General features: G+C 39.6%; 1 protein-coding gene across 2 annotated transcripts in view; it reads right to left on the reverse strand.

The window, feature by feature from the left end:
• LOC124161225 (sialin-like) overlaps nucleotides 1-14,830 on the reverse strand; it is a 39,877-nt gene extending 25,047 nt beyond the window's left edge. The window contains exon 1 of one of the 2 annotated variants that reach the window (XM_046537491.1): nucleotides 14,502-14,830. In XM_046537491.1, coding sequence (XP_046393447.1) covers nucleotides 14,502-14,583 — 82 coding nt within the window. In that variant the 5' untranslated portion in view covers nucleotides 14,584-14,830. Of the gene's footprint in view, nucleotides 1-880; nucleotides 999-14,501 lie in introns of those variants that run through there. The other variant, XM_046537492.1, reaches the window with a different exon arrangement.
• Between the last annotated feature and the right edge of the window lie 3,851 nt (nucleotides 14,831-18,681).

Raw genomic sequence — 18,681 nt, forward strand, 5'->3', positions numbered from 1 at the left:
AATCAGAGCTCTAAAACTGATGTAAATATTATGCATTCACTTAAACAATCGATGTGTCTGTATGAATCGGAATTCAATGCATAGCAATTGAGGAAATTTTACAGACGTTACCTATAGGTGATAGTTTTGTGAACAAATTACATACAATAATGTAAACTTAGTGGTACAGCATTTTTTTTACATTTTTTAGCCTCTTTCTGAATCACATAATGGATTCAGTACGCCTGTGAATAGAAGACAATGAGGTAACATACGTGGAACTGAGCTTGGGAACTGACAGGTCCATTTATCCTGCTTCCAGACCTTTAAAATCGCACTTGAACATATAGATGGAACGCGTATTTTGGATTGGTTGAGGTTTCAGATTGCTATATAATACTCTCATTAAAGGCGGGGGCTACATGTGTACACGTGATAAGAGCGATCTTTAAGAAAAGTTGTTTTAAATTTTGATGAGAGTTGATGAAATTACCGTTCTGTACCTATTAATCAAAATCTACTGCGTCCAAGGCTATAAAAATTGCACTACAGCAATTTGATGGAACGCCTTTTTCAGATTGGATGAGGTTTAAGATTGCTATGAAATAAATTCATTAACAGAGTTAGTTACACATGTACCCTCACTGCGTGCGATATATGAGAAAAGTTGCTTAATGTTTTGATGGGAAATAAGGAAACAACCGCTAAGCAATGATAAATGAATTTCTCCTATCTCCAGAACTTAGGAAACCACTCTGAAACAAATTTATATGGCGCCTTTTTCGGATTGGATAAGGTTTAAGATTGCTATGAAACACGTCAGTCATTAAAATAGACAACTACAACTACACGTGATAAGGGCAATCGTTAAGAAAAGATAAAGGTTGAGCTCACTCATTACCTTTTGGTCTCGGCACTTGGGATATTCTCCTAGCATCGTCCATTGTCACTGCCATGGCAAGATCAAGAACTAACGAACTGCCTTCAAACTAGATCTGGTGCAGAGAGAGCGTGGTCACTCGAGTAGAACGTGTCTTTGCTAACCATATATCCATCGGGACTGAAGAAAAACTTATTATCGGGCGTTAAACCGACATTATATTCCTCCCCCCCCCCTACGGATACCTTATCAAGATTTATGCATCCTCGTGATTACGGTCCAGTGATTGTTTCGAATGGCTCATAAGTTCCGGGCTTGTTTTGAGTTCCGGTTGAAAGAAAAAAAACTGTGGAGAGATTAGCCTTTGAAATGTGCCGACGCGACGGGAGAACCACAAATCGTCGATCAGTTTACCCAGCAGTTATGTGTCGTTGTGTACCAGCCGAGGACTTCACTCGGTAGCCAAGCCTCGCTCGTTACGAAAACTTCTTAGATATGGTGCGACACAGAAGATCTTCAGTTTTGATTCAATACAATGCAAGCTCAGATTAGATGAGTTTTTTGCGAACTCTCTGCAATTAGGGCAATAGGAAGAAAAAAATCTATTTACCAAAAGAAAATAAATGCAAAGATATTTAAATGCACAATAATATGGTAAATAAGCGTCATAAACAAGCAATTTCTACGTTTTATGTCTTTTACAGCGGCAGGCAGCGAGAGAGACAGTCGAAATCGTCGCAGAAGGCGTTATTTCAGGTCACACAAACGAGAACTTCATGCAGAGGAATAACTACCGTAATTTTTTTTCCCTTGTTCTGCATGAAATGAGATTTCGAGGCAGATAAATAACGATTTCCGCGGAAAACGAAAGAAAGTGTTGCCACACAAATTTTATGACGAAAACAGTGGAGTTTGTGCATTACTGTAGATGAGAGAAATATTAAACAGCCATTTTGTGCCACCATTTTCGTGAAGTATCCGCTACTTCACCACTACGCTAACACGCACACCGATCCAATTGTTTATCGTTGCGACTTTTTTTTTAATTCATGCACGGGAACGAACCAGTCTTATAGTGTCACTAAATAAAAGTGAATTTTAACCCGCAGAGGTATTATTATTTGCAGTGATATTGCAGCAGTTATTTTATAAATTTTACGTTCGTTATCTCTCATAAAAAGGCTACAGCGCAAATTGTAAGAAAATATATTTCGACAGATTGGCCAATATAGGAGAGAAAGAAAATTGAAGTTCTGGAGGTGGATTTGTTATCTAGCATGAGCTGCACAATTCAGATGGCATTAAACATTGAACATATCCCGAATACATTTCCTTTTAATGCTGTACCAATATTGCGGAAGATGGAAATTTTGTTCAAATTTCCTTCCTACTGGTGCTACAGAAAATACTGCAACTCAGTTTGCGACAAAAATGGCGCCGCTCTATTCGTTGCAATAATTTTGAATTCGACTATACCGTACAGACTATACACCGCGCCACGATATTCCAATACCAATAACATAGCAACCAAAAACATCGATTTTATTTTGTTTGTTGCGAACGGTCGCAGATGATTTCTTTGGATGTACACTCTAAAAGGTTTGCCTCAATTTGGATGCAACTATCACGAGTTAACTCGTTGATCCTTTTTTATAATCCTACATTAACACAAAATTTCGACGAAAATTAGGGCCCGCCATTTTGTATCGTATCGGCTAAAAATGATAAAATTAAGATCGTGAAAGTGGATGATAATTAACAATAACAAACCATTTTATAACATTATAAATTTTTGCTGCTTTTGAATTACTAATAAAACTGTGTGGTATAAGTTTTAACATGCTGAATTTCGAAAACATTCTATGCGGGCAATTTTTGCGAAATTTGTTCAACTTTGAAGCCATGTAATTTGTTTAAAAAAGTAACCTATGAAATTTGGTGTGCGTCAAAACATACACTAATATATTTAAAACTGCGCAAAGTTTTGAATTACATACTCAAAAACACCACTTCGGAGGCGCAGTCCAGCTATTTTCGATTACAGCACATTGTGTGGCGTGGCGGTAGACTGCTTGCGGTAAAAAAATCCCGATTTTTGGCGGATGGCCCAGGCCCTCTGTATTAGAACTTAATGTGCAAAATATTGAATTTAATACTACGAATTTGAAAAAAAAGACGAAAGTAGGTACTAGAAGAGGGACATAGGAAGTACTGCGATAGCTCTAATCGGTGAGTGGTGGATTGCTTCAAATTTCCTCATTTCGGGTAGAAGGGAGGCAGCTGCCCCATATTCTAATTATGTGCGTGCCAGTTAAGACAGCTAACTCGAAAGAAGTCACAATGACAAGATCAAAGTTTGGTCTTCTGCTAGTAATACTAGCAGTATTTAATGAGGAAATAATAGCAGGAAAAGACAGCACTCGACCAAAATATTTGGTTTTCGGTGGATTAAATCGGAATTTTATCTTACATACGACACGTGTTATAAGGAAGCGTCGGATAATCAGATTAGATTGGCAATCAACGAGATTTGGAATGACCCAAACAGTCTCTCGTACAAAAATGGAATGAGACTGTTAAAAATAAACCTAATAACTCTCCAACGTTGAACTCTTGGGGAACGCCGTATCTGTTGCTATATCATTCGGGGTACCCAATTAGAGACTGCTGAATCCGTGAAATATCTAGGAGTTAGAGTCAGTAATGATCTATCGTATATTCAGGAAATAACAGGTCAAGCCAATCGTAAATTGAGTTTTGTTAAAAGAATATTAGGAAAATGCGACGACAAAGTGAGAGAAATTAGCTACTTCTCCCTCGTTAGACCCCATTTAGAATACGCTGCCAGTGTTTGGGACCCTGATGAAATAGGCTTAAAAACAGAGAACACGTGCAAAGAAGAGCTGCCAGGTACGTGAAAAATCGTTACGATAGCCTTGTTAGTGAAAGTGACCTCTTAGATAAACTCGGATGGGAATCTTTGATAGACCGTGAATAGAAAAATAGATTAAACCTTTTAGATAAATTCAAGAGCTGTGTCTTTTCTAACGACGTTAGCCATATCTTACGGACGCCAACATACTACGGAAGATCAGATCATATAAATAAAATAAGAGAGATAGAATGTAGAACAGTCAGATTTGGAATGTCTTTTTTCCACGATCAATAAGAGATTTTAACGGCAGCGATAGAACTCACAAATAGATTAGATGACTTGTAGTGTAGCCTACTAACTTATGTATACTTTAATGCATGTTTCCGAATTTCATTATTATTTCTAAAGGCCGTTTTACACGGGGCACGGTATTGCGCAGGTTAGAGCTGCATTAATTTCTAAAATGGCGTGGAATTGCGCGAATGCATGAACGAAATTAGAATAGGGGCTATTTTGCCGTCTCGCATCCACGCATTCTCGCATGTGTTCTAGCAATTCATCGCTTTACACGACGCAATTTTGATTGCGCCTTCGCACGTACGTCAGATTGCGCAATTCCATGTACCATGTAAAACGGCCTTAACAGCATGTGGTAGTATAATTTGTTAGTATGAGTGACGGTTTTTGGACCGTGTGGTGTGCATGTGGTAGTCCAATTGCATGCTGCTTGCTGGTGATTGATCACCCCTGCCAAACACCCCAGAGGTGGCTCGCAGGGTACTAGGTAGATGTAGATGTAGATACATAAATCTCGAACCGAAACGAGCGAGGCTTGGCCACTGGGTGAAGTCCTCGGCTGGTACACAACGACAGTTGATTACTGGGTAAACTGATTGATCATTTGTACGTCGCACATCGCGTCGGCACATTTCAGAATTTATCTAGAAAGACACCGCCTAGCATTTAAAAAAGTCCTTTATTTTTCGGAGGAAATCGAATTCCTACATCAATCAATTCGGAAAAATGCACCCCATAAACTATCGTTTCCGTTGGACCTGGAAATATGGTGGGGTCCTAACATGATATTCTCCGTGTTGCACCGAAAAATTCTGTGTAGAAAATTCTCAATTTCTCAAGCTATCCAAGGAGAACACGCTGTCTCCGAGCCTCTAGCGGCTCCCAGCCTTATATTTTAGCATCCGTCAAAGTCCTTGTAAGTTCGTAGCAGTTTTTGACGAATCGCACGACTTTCATTTGCATTATTTAGTTAACGGATTCAATCTTTCTACGCCGTATTGCATATGCTCAGTGCATATTCAAGGTGTGGCCGGATGAATGCGAAAAAAAGACATTCTGAGGAATAACAGGTTGTCTGGAGGTCACATACGAGGCTCACTCATTCTTTCATTCACCGAGGTAATGGCAGCGAACAACTTAGGACAGCTCTTAAGGTGAAGAAGCATGCCTCTCGCTCGACCGGTCGTTGAAAATAATTTAAAAAAGCATACGAAAAAAAGGCCCTAACGAAATTCAATGCTATTATTGTGACAGGAAAAATTTAACGTAAGGTTGAAAACTACTAAAAAAAAATGTTCATCGCAGAAATCCTTTCTTAGTGCGGCCGTTCGTGGTACAAGAAATGTATCCCGAAATTTTCGTGGCCGTATCTTCAATACTTTGGGCAGTATGTCAACGAGTGAGTGAATTCGTCAGTCTGTCGGGACACGTTGTTTCGAGGTTAGAGTGATTAAATAAATTATTTCACGACAATTTATTTGGAGAGATTAGAATGTAACTGTGATGACGTATTACCCCAACTGCACAGGATATAGACCGTGGAAAGGATATATTTTGGATATCGTTTTTTCCACGTACAACATAACACCTGCGATAGTTTACCTCCGGGGTAGCTTGACTCGGATTAGAAATGATAAGATCTACATGTACCATTAACAATTTATTATGGCTGAGGTGCGTCAAACCATTATTCGCAATGTTTCCTTATGATAATGATTTTTAATGCGTTTTCTTACAGATTTTTGTAACTCCACAGTCTGCAATTTGAAGGATGCAATCCCATTTCATAGGCTTCAGAAATTTTGTCTTGCTCAAGTGAAGTAATTTTTTGATCCTAATGATTGAAATCGTATATCAGAAACACATAGGTTTTAAATGGTGCATTCCAATGCTCAATTGCAACAGTTTCGGTATTCTGTACAGAGAATGTGTTGCCATGGCTAGGAGGCCAAAATAGAGCTGGAAAGCGTTAACCTTATATTCGTGGTGTTCACCTTTATCATTGGATATCGCAAACCCCGCTCCTTGTGTTCTGCAGTTATTATTCGGAACCTTTTTTTAAATTATTTAGGAAGTCGATTAACAAACATTGGGCGAAGCAAGAGGGAGATAGTCGGTAGAACAGCATAGCCGTTGATGGATTTCTACAAAAAGAAGAATCTAATTACGGCAGAAAATAAAAGTTTATAACTGAGGAATCAATTCATCAGATGCTACATATGGAGTACGTTTCTCCACGGGAGCGAAGCTTGGACGTAGAGAAGTGTTTAGAGATCAATTGTGGAAGCATTCGAATAGGGTGGTTTCCTATAATTTTTTATTGCCTATATGGAAAGAATATTACTCCTGGAGTACGCATTTCACGCTTTTATATTATTAAATGACGATATCTATTTTTCGCGCTTAAATGAAAAGTGAACGTTTTCCAACGCCCGAAAACGCGACGGGTAAGTATGAATGCCGGAAAAAACTCCGCGTGACGTCGTTCTGCTTCCCGCCGCAAGTGAGGTGACCTTGGGGTGAGGCCCTGAGCGCTGATACGACGCAGGACTAGCAGGTAGCTGAGTACCATTCTAGGTGGTAGCGCTTGGCTTAAATAAGGATTATTAATACCTTATCAAATGAAGAAAACTTTCCGACCATAGGCAATTATAATAGGTGATTATTGAGAGGTGTTTCCCTGAGCTCTGTGCCTCATGCATGCATTGGTAATCTCAGACGATGTAAAATACCTATCTCCAACGATGTATCTCCTATCTACTCGTATAGAAACTAGGTCCCTGTGGCGTCACGTGGAGTGGCATCGCATGGGCGCCAATCTGGCCTTTTTCAAATGCGGTTAAAATTCACCATTGCCATTTGTCTAAACTGGGATTTCTGAAACCAAATAATTTGTATATTATGAATACACTAATGGTGGTTAACGAATCGCAATCAATGCCTTTCGTTTTCTTTGATGAAGGAAACTACCCTATTGTGGTGCTACCGAAGAAGGATAAAGATAAAATGACCGTGTAAGTAAGGAGGAAGTGCTAAGAAGAGTGGGAGAAAAGAGAAGTCTCCTAAAAACTTTACGGAGAAGACGGGACAACTTGTTTGGTCACATAATGAGACATGACGGCCAGATGAAAACAATCGTAGGAGGACAGGTCGATACCTCCACTGCACAAACGCTCAACAATCGCCCACCGAATCAAATCCGCTCATCTAGTACTATAAGGGCTACTAGATGAGAAGATTTGAATCAGTGCGCGATTGTTGAGCGTTTGTGCAGCAGAGGTATCGAGGTGTAAGGGAAGAAGGGCAAGGGACGGCCCCGAATGAGTGTCATTGGACAGGTTGTAAAGGATGTAATAGGGAAGAAATACGTCGCTATGAAAAGGCTAGAGGATAGAAAGAGGAATGGGGAGCTGCGTCAAACCAATCTTAGGATTGTTGTATAAAATCGTATCCGGCTCGATTTTGTGGAAGTTCTTTATATCCATGATAAAAAGAAGAACACAATGGTAATTTCCACACTTTTAATGCCACAACCTAGCAACCGACCATGGTTTCAACACGTAAGTGTCATTTTCAAGGTGCTTTCGGGGCCGTACCTTGAAAATGACACGTGTTGAAACCATGGTCAGTTGCTAGGTTGTGACATTAAAAGTGTGGAAATTACCATTGTGTTCTTCTTTTTATCATGGTTAGGATTGTTGACTTATAATGACATGGCTTCCTATGCAGGGGCATTCTATTCAAAATACATGCAGCCCCCGTAAGAAAAGTGCGGCATCAGCGTTGGGGATACGTCTAAAAATATCTGAGTTATAGCCCTACGAGAGTGATTTACAAATTGGCACCTTTTAATTTTCTTAATTATCTGCTATAAAGATGAGCTTTAAGAAAAACCCCTAACGTAACTTTTTTGGTGATTTGTTTGTTATATAAAACTTTGATTTGGAAAATTGTCAATTTTCAACTGTCTATAATTTGCACAGTAATTAGATTAGAATGTTTACTTTTTGAGTGATGCCTAGTTATTTTCACTTTTTATTCATCAGAATTTTAAGTTTAGCGTCAATATGAATTTCAATATTGTTTAAAAAACACTGAACTGTGTCAATTTGGAGATTTTTTAGCCATTAATAATGCTACAGGAGCAAAAATTACCTTGATATATATATATTTATATCACATGCTAATGGAAAAGTTTTCTAAATAACTCCAAAATTGTTGCTTTTTATCTGATATTACCTACCACAGATGATGAAAAGAGATATTTTTGCACAAACAGAATAGGCAATATAACAAAAACTCCACCCATAAAATTTACCAAAATCGGCTGAGATACAAAAGAAACTGTCAAAATCAATGATATGTAAACAGAGTTAGCAATATTTTGTTGTTTCATTTTATGTTTTTTTTTAAGGTTAGCAACACGCGTTAGCCAAGCTTGTACGAGGTGACTATTGACTATGCTAGTTCGAATTATATTTGTAAGTTAGGGGCTATAATTTTAATTTAACTCTGACCAAATTTTATGTTCATAAATTTGCTTTAATGAATAATTATTTATAATTATCAGGTCTCAAAGATTATTGAAAGAATAAAGAGTTCATTTCTCGCCTGTACTGGGCGCTTAGGTTTAGTGGAATGGTTGAAAATAATTATCCTATAGTAATCATTGTTTATAGACTTCATTGATATTAAGTTTATACCACAATAATAACTATTCAATATAAGTGTTTTAGTTCTTTTCTTTAGCTCTTCAATTCCATGGCATACGTATCTATCAGCGAAGCTCTATTAAACTCATTTAAATTGTAGTTTATTTGCTTGGTTGCATCTTTTTAATAAAAGGTAATTAGAAAAAATGATCGCTCAATTAGTAATCTAGTGCATAAATATGCTCAGCACCTCATTATTTCCCAAGTCTAATTAATTCTATAGACAACAGCCCATTTCTCTTTCACTGCCATGAAATCATGTCCTACTTCGTGATACCACTTATTCAAGGACCATGCCTCTAAACACACTCTTCCCTTCCAAAAATAATGCACTGACCAAACGAACTGGTATTCAAATTCAAGATTAGGTCAGCGGTCATCCATGACACGCGATGGCGATAGCGCGATATTTTCGATGTCCACAAAAACTGCGAAATGAGGCAAGGTCTTCGGCGATATCTTCAAGGTCTCCGAATATGGGACACAACATAATTGGCTTGTTTTTCGTGAGAGAATTATTGAAACACTGCTGATGAAATTTTTCCCCCCATTTACCAATATCTTACATTGCATATTATAAATTGATTTTCAGCATAAAATTGACTTAGCATCCCGTAACCTCATACTCTTGATTCGTGCAAATTTGTTGCACGACAGGAAATCCGGAAAAAGACGAAGTTAGTCGTTTTTTAAATAGCTTAGGATATGTTTTACTTATTTTTAAAGTAATGATAAAGTTCCGCATTCAAAAGAGACAAGTGTGATATCTTGTTTTAAATATTTAATATAGATAATAATGCCCTTATGCGCGATCAGGTGGGGTCTTAGTTTGGTAGTTAAAACGAAAATTAATACATTCAAAATATTTACTTTTCCACATTTCCTATGCCTGTATTATTCATCCTCAGGTCTCTCATTGTCAGTCTCATAATCCCATATTGGAAGATTCCTATGGATACGTTCGTGTAGCCGCCGTTAGCTGTAATGTGAGAAATAAATAGTTTACCTAAAGGGAGCATTTTTGGTGGTTTCAAGAGACCACAAAATCGAAACACGACGACTCCAATTGTGGGGAAGAGTTGGAATATTCCATATTTCATAGAGCAATTTTAACAATTTACTGTTTTCCGACACATTTTTGTGATCAGGTTCATAGCCCTTATGGAAAATGATTTCAAACTTTCATACCTCTGATTTCTTTTAGTGAAATTTTCAGTCAATGCCGTAAAGAGACAAGAATATTAAACCCCAATTTATATTTAAGATTTTTCCAAGCAAGTGATCTATACACTTACTATTGTATGCCGAAACACAAGACGCCGTCGCTCATTGGCGGATACAGAGGTAAGGTGAGGGGGGCGCCTCCCCCCCTTGCGGGGCCGTCCACATTGTCTAACATTGCAGAAAAACAATTGCAACTACTTTATATCATAAGATCGCATTGCCTAGTAAATCTGTATAAACAGTTTAAATAAAAGTTTTTAAAACTTTGCATGTGATTTGATAATTTTTCTTTACGATCAAGGTAAAGGTAGCTCAAGTTGTCTTTTGCACCCCTCCTCCCTTGAGTTTTTTCTGTTTCCGTTACTGCCGTGGCTTCCGCCCGCGCCGCTGTGACCGCTTAATCGGCCCTCTCAACAAGGAAGAATAAGTTCATTTCCTCTGCGTGAATAATTTCAATCGACTATGGTGCGTTTTATTAGATAAATGTTTCATCTATTCACACATAGATTTCTTTCGTGTTAACTGTTATAGGTACTTGAAATAACCGCGTACTTTTCTGTGGTTATTTCTGTGCATAATGTACATGGTTAACGACACAACGTTTTAAGTAGCAGTACTACTAATAAATAGTTTATGAGGTATCAGAACTGTTATATTGGGGGGAGGGGTGATTGGCCATTGATTAACCTATTTATCTCACAGAATTGTCCATTTAAATTGTAATTAAAAATAACACTTCTTGTAGATTGCCGAAATTTATTCAATTATTAATCATTAAAATTATAAATCCACGTTTATAACCAAGAAAAAATATTAGAATATTATTTTACGCTCCTAAAAGATGAAAAATTCGTGTATAAAAAATGTGGTTAAAACGAAAAGAAATCGATGCGAAAGTGAAGTCGAAGTAATCGGAGTATTAAATTTTGGTATAAATTAGCAAAGAGATGGAGCCATCATTAGGCGATGAATTTCTGAGCAGGATGTAGAATCGGTAAAGTTTACGCTATCGCTAAAATCTCTGAATTACGGCAGGCCACTTCTAGATCACAGGCGATCTTAATCAGCCTCTACTAGAGGCCAACAGGGGAATATTTTTATAAATTTTTATCCTTTATATTTATATTATTGTTCACGACACTGTTTTCGAAGACTGCAAAAAAATACCAATCTCCAATTTCCGAGGTACGGCTGCGAATGCATGGATGGAATGGGCGGGCGAATACTCGGCCAAGGACAAGGTCGCCTTCCCTCGGAACCCTCGAAGCCTTATCTGCTCACATGTGGTGGAGAGGTCAACCTTGGTGGCGAGAGATTTGCCCGTGACCCCAAGATGAGATGGAACCACATTAGTCCTTTCAAAATACTTGTCCCCACCCGAGTTCGAATGGGTTTCTAATTTTTCCTCCTTCCCCCACTTACTAGCAGCCCCTGCAACTACGAAGTAGAGTCGTCGTACCACCTAATAGAGTAGTTTCCTTCATCAAAGAAAACGAAAGGCATTGATTGCGATCCGTTACCCACCATTAGTGTATTCATAATATACAAATTATTTGGTTTTAGAAATCCCAGTTTAGGCGAATGTTAATAATCACCTGTTTCTTAATAATCACCTGTTTAAATTTCCTAAGATCGGAAAGTTTCCTTCGTTTTATGTATAGCGCTTGGCTTATTCAATGATTATTAATACCGTATCAAACAAAGAAAACTTTCCGACCTTAGGCTGTTTTAATAGGTGATTATTATGAGATGCTTCCCTGAGCTCTGTGCCTCATGCATGTATTAGTAGTCTCAGACGATGTCAAACTCCTATTCACACCTATAGAAACTAGGTCCCTGTGGCGTCACGTGGTGTGGCATCGCATGGACGCCAATCTGGCCTTTTTCAAATGTGGTTAAAAGTGACCATTGCCATTCGTCTAAACTGGGATTTCTAAAACCAAATAATTTGTGTATTATAAATACACTAATGGTGGGTAACGAATCGCAATCAATGCCTTTCGTTTTCTTTGATGAAGGAAACTACCCTATTTCCGACGCGTCGACGTCGCCACGTTCCCTTAAGATGGCACCTTTTCAATTGTTGTATTTAGATCTTTATAGGCTACGGAAAACATCTGAACTTTGCTTGAATACCCATCGATCTTCATACTTTCATTAAACGTAAAAAAACATTATGTCTGTCAATTTCTTCATAATACTCTTGGGGATGTTAAGCCTAAGGGAGGCTCAAAGGGAGAGATTGTGAGATTGACAATGAGAGACCACAGGATAATACAGGCATAGGAAATAATGTGGAAAAGTAAATTTTTTGAAAGTAATTTAATCAGATGCGACAAATGGAGGATTTTTAGCAATCGAAGAGATACTTGGACGGTGAAAGGTGAAGTAAAGAAGGGAAATTCGAAATGTGGTGCATCCGAGGAATTATGAAGATAAAATGGATCGACCGTGTAAGTAACGAGGAAGTGCTAAGAAGGGTGGAAGGAAAGAGAAGTCTTCTAAAAACCTTAAGCAGAAGACGGGACAACTTAGTTGGCCACATAATGAGACATGAAGGCCTGATAAAAACAATAGTAGAAGGACAGGCGGAAGGGAAGAAGGGCAAGGGACGGCCTCAAATGAGTCACATAAGACAGGTTATCAAGGATGTAAAAGAAAAGAAATACGTCGACAAGAAAAGGCTAGCCGATATGAGAGAGGAACGGAGACTTGCGTCAAACCAATCTTAGGGATATTGAAGAATGATGATGATTGAAAAGACCCTTCAACATTTATCAAATTCTCAAATTTAATAAGTTCAGTATTTTCTCAATTGTAATATTTTTTCGTTTGTGAAACAGGAAAATGTTGACAAGAGTCTATCCTTTATTCACGAAGCACTCTGAATCGTTATGTTTGCATGTTTGCTAACACCATGCACGAGTTCGAAGTGAGGTATTGCCTTGACGGGATGAAATAATTTTTACGGTTTAACCGAAAAAAGTTACTTCGCCGACACATTTTAGTTATTTAAATTTAAAATTATATACATTGCTGCATTGTTGGTATATTCTATAACGAATAATCCTCCAATAACGAATAATCCTCCAATACTCACTTAAGACTGGTCGTATATTATACTTTTTTCGCGACGAAACACTCGTCTAAAATCCAGGGTGTTTGGCAGGGGGTGATCAATCACTAGCACGCAAAGAGGACCTCTACATGCACACTACTCGGTCTTAAAAATATTACGCATAAAAACAAAATATGCGTCCACATTCATCCAGAGGCAAAAGTTGCCAAGTTTGTAATTCCTTATAGCACACCCAAGCAAGGATTAAACAAGAGAAAAATAAGAATATGCAATGTCGTCCTAGCGGGTGAAGCCACTAATTATATTAATCAGGACACCGTTACTATCCTTAATAAAGGCCTGGCTACACGATACATTTACACGTACGGGTTAATGTCTAAATGTATGAATGCGAGAATGAACGCCGAAATGCACCGTGTAACCACCCAACTTATGCGAATGCTTGAACGGATAATAGAACCTGTTCTAATTTGGTTCATGCATTCGTACATGTTCTGTTCCGGTCCACCAAAATCATTCACGCAAACGTACATTAACTTGTACGTGTCAATGTACCGTGTAACCAGGCCTTAACACGAGGAAAGAATGAAATTTTAAATTTGATTCGCATTACATTTCTTTATTTTTTCTCGTAGTCTACCATACTGGGACGGCAAACGGAGGGTATGTTCCACGTCGTCTGGTAAAAATCTTCTGAGAATTTACTGAGTAAATTTAGCCTATACACTCTTCTACACTCCTACGATGATTACCATTCTAACTCGCCTAACATATTGGTATTCGCCCGCTTGACAACCCAAAAAGAATTTCTGCGCGAAGTAGATCTTCGAAACAACATCTTTCCGACTTCCCTAAACTGAAGCAGGGGTGCATCCAGGAATTAAGGCTGGGGGGGGGGTTTAGGTGCAACTAATACCTGGGTGTGTGGAGGTATGGAATACCCACCAGGATAAGCGGTAGGTGCGAGATTATTAAATTGCGGAATTTTAAGATGAACGGTTCAAAATTGTGAGTTTTACGGGTTTCTGAGGGATATTTTAACAATCCTTGCATCACTATGACCAGGGCCGGCCCTAGCAGGTGCGGGGCTAGGGGCGAACCTTCAGTGCGGGGCCCTTCACTTAAAATATTAAACTCTATACCCCATCTACAAACTCTAGCATTTTGAATCCCTACCACTCTCTGGCTAAGTATGTGTTCCCCTCCCAAATTCAGACTTCGTAATTATTCCTTTTTCATAATATTATGTTTTGTCTAGCACGGACTTAACAATACAGTAATAGTTGAAATTGCGTTTTCAAAACTATCGTATATTTTAATTTTTTTTCACGAACGCGGGGCCCGGGGTGGTCGCCCCGGTCGCTCCGCCCTAAGGCCGGCCCTGACTATGACGATAAAGCACACGAAGAGGACGAAGCGTTTGAACAATAAATGAGCTAGTCACTTTCACCATACCTTTTTGCTCGACTGATGTTACTGATCTCCTTGGCAACAGCCTCTCGGAAGACGGGCTCCGTTTCCTCCACTCGCTCCTCATGGTTACCGCCTAAGAGTAAACGCTGAGGTTACCGCAGACTAACTCCAGTCCGTCAGCACTTCAAAGCGATCCCAAACTACACTGACGTCTCTGCGACCAGCAGAGTTTTCTTCCTCAGGCACACGCACTGCCAACTCTTACGGATTCCCCAAGCACATGGTCGAATCGAGGGGGAAAACACGACATCTGCGGGCGCAGAATTCAATCGGAAGTGTATGACGGCATTTCAGAGCGCATCTTCTCTCGTTACTAGACTGTGACCGCTGTTATCATATCTACGCTTTGGAAAAGCCTTCACATGGGGCAGAAAGCGATCATAATAGGCGGAGAAGGCGACTTTGGAACGTGGAGATGACCTAATTTCCTTGACTGGCGGGTTTTAGGGGAAAAAAAATATTTTCGACATTGGGTTTGATGGATTCTCGCTTTGTTTACTTGAGACTGCCATGAATGTACCACGATACGATCAACCGTTCAAGGCTGAAACTCATTTGAAAGAGGGGAGGTATTTATTACTGACTATTTATTCCTAAGAGCCGTAAAATCCCGTTTCATGACCATTTCCGATGACTCACTCCCACACCGAGCAAGTATGATAGCGTTTTACGCATCCACTCGCAGCGTGAGTTTTCCTTGTTTATTCGCTTGGGGAATCCATGGTAACGCACTTGTGTACTGGGGCGGCAAAAACAAGGGTTCAATCACCCTGACCCGAATTTCGCAATTTACTCCATGCATTCGATTGGTGAAAGGAAATCAGTTTGCCGAAACATGCTCCCATCTATTGCGGTCATAAGTGTATAATTATCAATAGTATTTCATCATCATTTTAATAATTTTAGTCGTTTAAAAAATTCAGTGCTAACTTTTTCTTGGATCATTTTAATTCATTGAATAATTTTAGCCGTTTAAAAAAATTCAGTATTAACTTTTTCTTGGGCCATATGTATAGATTATGTCGATCTTAAGAATCTCTTTTAATAAAATGAAAATGGTATGATTACTTCGGACTCGAACCCTCCCAGAACTTCACCGCAACTACCGTAGTGGTAGGTTTGGGGTTACGGGTGCGTCGACAGCTAAGGTCAATAGCACCACGCGCAACCAAATTGCGACATAAGCATATACTATAATTTCAGTTTAGTGCGGCACAGTTAAGAATATTGATGTAAAAGTTAAGCCAATCAAATCGAATTTATAAGACCAGTTTTCTTAATGAATTCTATGACTCGGCTTAGGCGGTCAGGGTCATCGCCTAGAATACATTCTAGGTTGCCCCTGACGCCTATCCTGTCCCGCGTCAGCTAGTACTCATCACACTCCGTCAGGAGGTGCTTCATAGTCAGAGGGGAGTCACAATAGCCACATCGCGGTGGGATCTTCTCTTCAGTGAAGAGATAGGAATGGGTCAGGGCGCAATGACCGATTCTCAGTCTTGTAATGATGACCTCCTCCCTACGATTCCTCCCAACAGAAGAGGGCAACATTGACGTAACCGATTTGATCATTCTAAGTTTGTTGTTCGTTACGTTCGTCCACACCTAAATCCACTGCCGTAGGACTTCTCTGCGCAGAGCAGTCTGTAAGTCTTGATAGGTTACCAATGTCGAAGCCTGCGCCGCAGCGTGAGTGCCACCTTTGCAGCTGCATCTGCCTTTTCATTTCCTCTTATTCCCATGTGCCCGGGAACCCATAGGAACGACACTTTGCGTCCTCGTTTACAGATATTGTGTAGGGCGATTTTAATATCTTGCACAATAGGGTGCATCGGGAAAATAGTGGAGATAGATTGCAGCGAGCTCTTTGAGTCGGTGCATATGATGGTGGTAGAGTTGCAATCGTCGGCGACCATCTCCAAAGCCTTCTTAATGGCGATGAGCTCCGCTGTGTATATGCTACACAACGGGCTGAGTCTCGTCTGCATGATGCCGTGGTATGCCGAGGACACTGCGCAGGCACAGGCAGCTTCCGACTTGCATCCGTCTGTATACACGAGTCAACTGCCCTTATGGCAGCTGATGAATTCATTAAAATGACACCGGTACTCCGAAGTAGTGGAGTATGCTTTCTGGAGTCCTATAAAATCATCATAAATTTTGGGAAATGGAATGATCCATGGTGGGATGTCGGGGTGCACGATTGGAGATACATCCGGGAATTGTATTCCGGAAGCTTCGATGAACTCTTTCAATCGTATACATAGTGGCTTAGTGGCTCTCGTTCTTAAAATAAAATACATTACTACACATATTAGACCTACTATGGTCAGCATGGTCCGAAACTACCGTACACATATTAGACCTACTCGGCTACGGACCCACGTCTTATTTATAAATAAACGGTGAGTCCAATTATGAACCTAAAGAGACGAAACACCTCGCCACGGGGCCCGGAAGAAAACATTTCGACGGCCTAACGTGTGCGTGAACGTGAGTTTCCTTAGTATTGGTGCCGTGATGTAGCCATGTGCCAACCTTCCAATTTTCCACCCCATAAATTAAGTGAGACTCGTGGGTGTGGGTGTCACAACAGAAATTTGGGACTTAACCGACGCATAGCGTTGATGCCAGTTCAACTAGACATTTTAAAACCGGCCCTAAGTGTAATTGGAACCAAGTCGTCCGCAAAACTTCTCCACCTCCCTCTGCAGTCATTGTCATCCTTTCCTCCACTTTTTCCACTCGACATAAACAAGAGCAAACTTTGCAAGCTATTACAATTTTTCACGGACAAGTGACTAGTAGTGAGTTACGATATGTCTCATAGTAGATTGCAAACTAAGGATCTAGGAGGACAAAATTCAAATTTCTTTAAGTTCGGTCGACACGAGGGCTAAATAACTGTTTGCCAATGGTCCAACGTTAAATGTTCGGATGGTTCTGCAAATATAGTGCTCTATCACAACGAATTATTGAAAACAATAGGGTAGTTTCCTTCATCAAAGAAAACGAAAGGCATTAATGCGATTCGTTACCCACCATTAGTGTATTCATAATATACAAATTATTTAGTTTTAGAAATACCGGTTTAGACGAATGGCAATGGTCAATTTTATTCTCATTTGAAAAAGGCCAGATTGGAAAAAGGCCATGCGATGCCACTCCACGTGACGTCAGAGGGACCTAGATGCTATACGAGTAGATAGGAGTTTTACATCGTCTGAGATTACCAATGCATGCATAGGCACAGATCTCAGGGAAACATCTCTTAATAATCACCTATTAAAACTGGCTAAGGTCGGAAAGTTTTCTTCGTTTGATAAGGTATTAATAATCCTTATTTAAGCCAAGCGCTACCAGCTAGCATGGTACTCAGCTAACTGCTAGCAGCCTGCGTCGTATCAGCGCTCAAGCCTCGCCCCAAGGTCACTCACACGCCGACAGCTGGAACCGGAGCGACGTCACACGGACTTTTCCCAGCATTCAAACTTAGCCGTCGCGTTTTCGCGCGCTTGAAATTTTTCACTTTTCGTTTAATCGCGAAAAATAGATATCGTCATACGAAAATCTAAGAGCGTGAAATTCGCACTCCCGGAGTAATAATCTTTCGATTTAGGCAATAAAAAAGTAGTAGGAAACCACCCTATTGCATGGTTTCATCCCCATCAAATTAAGATACTGTGTCAGTGAGTAGGCAGCACATTTTTTTGCGGAAGGCAGGTATATATATTGAAGCAGATGCAGTTAAAATGTTTATTTTTCCCCTTAATTTAATTAAAAATAAACTTGTGCTTTCTTTACATTTACAGGCAAGCTTTTTTAAATCGGAGCAAGGTAATGCGATATAAATTCTTAACCTCATAAACAGAAACATGAATGAAACATGAAATTTTAAAACCACATTCATTAGACGCGTCGCGGCCGAAGGATTCAGCTCCAAAACGAGGCATACACTCCTGCAGTGGCGCAGCGACGGGGGAGAACTCAGAGAAATTATAACCTTCCGTCATTCGCGTCACATTTTGGAAAGCTATTTGTCATGCGACGTCTCACACACACCATTTTGGAAAGGTTAAACGAAATGCATTAAAGTAGAAATAATTGTTTTAATCACAATACATCAGTCATTGCATACTTAATTTCATGAATGCGCAACAAA

This window comes from Ischnura elegans, chromosome 6 (assembly GCF_921293095.1).
Source record: "Ischnura elegans chromosome 6, ioIscEleg1.1, whole genome shotgun sequence".
In the NCBI taxonomy this organism is placed as follows: Eukaryota; Metazoa; Arthropoda; class Insecta; order Odonata; family Coenagrionidae; genus Ischnura; species Ischnura elegans.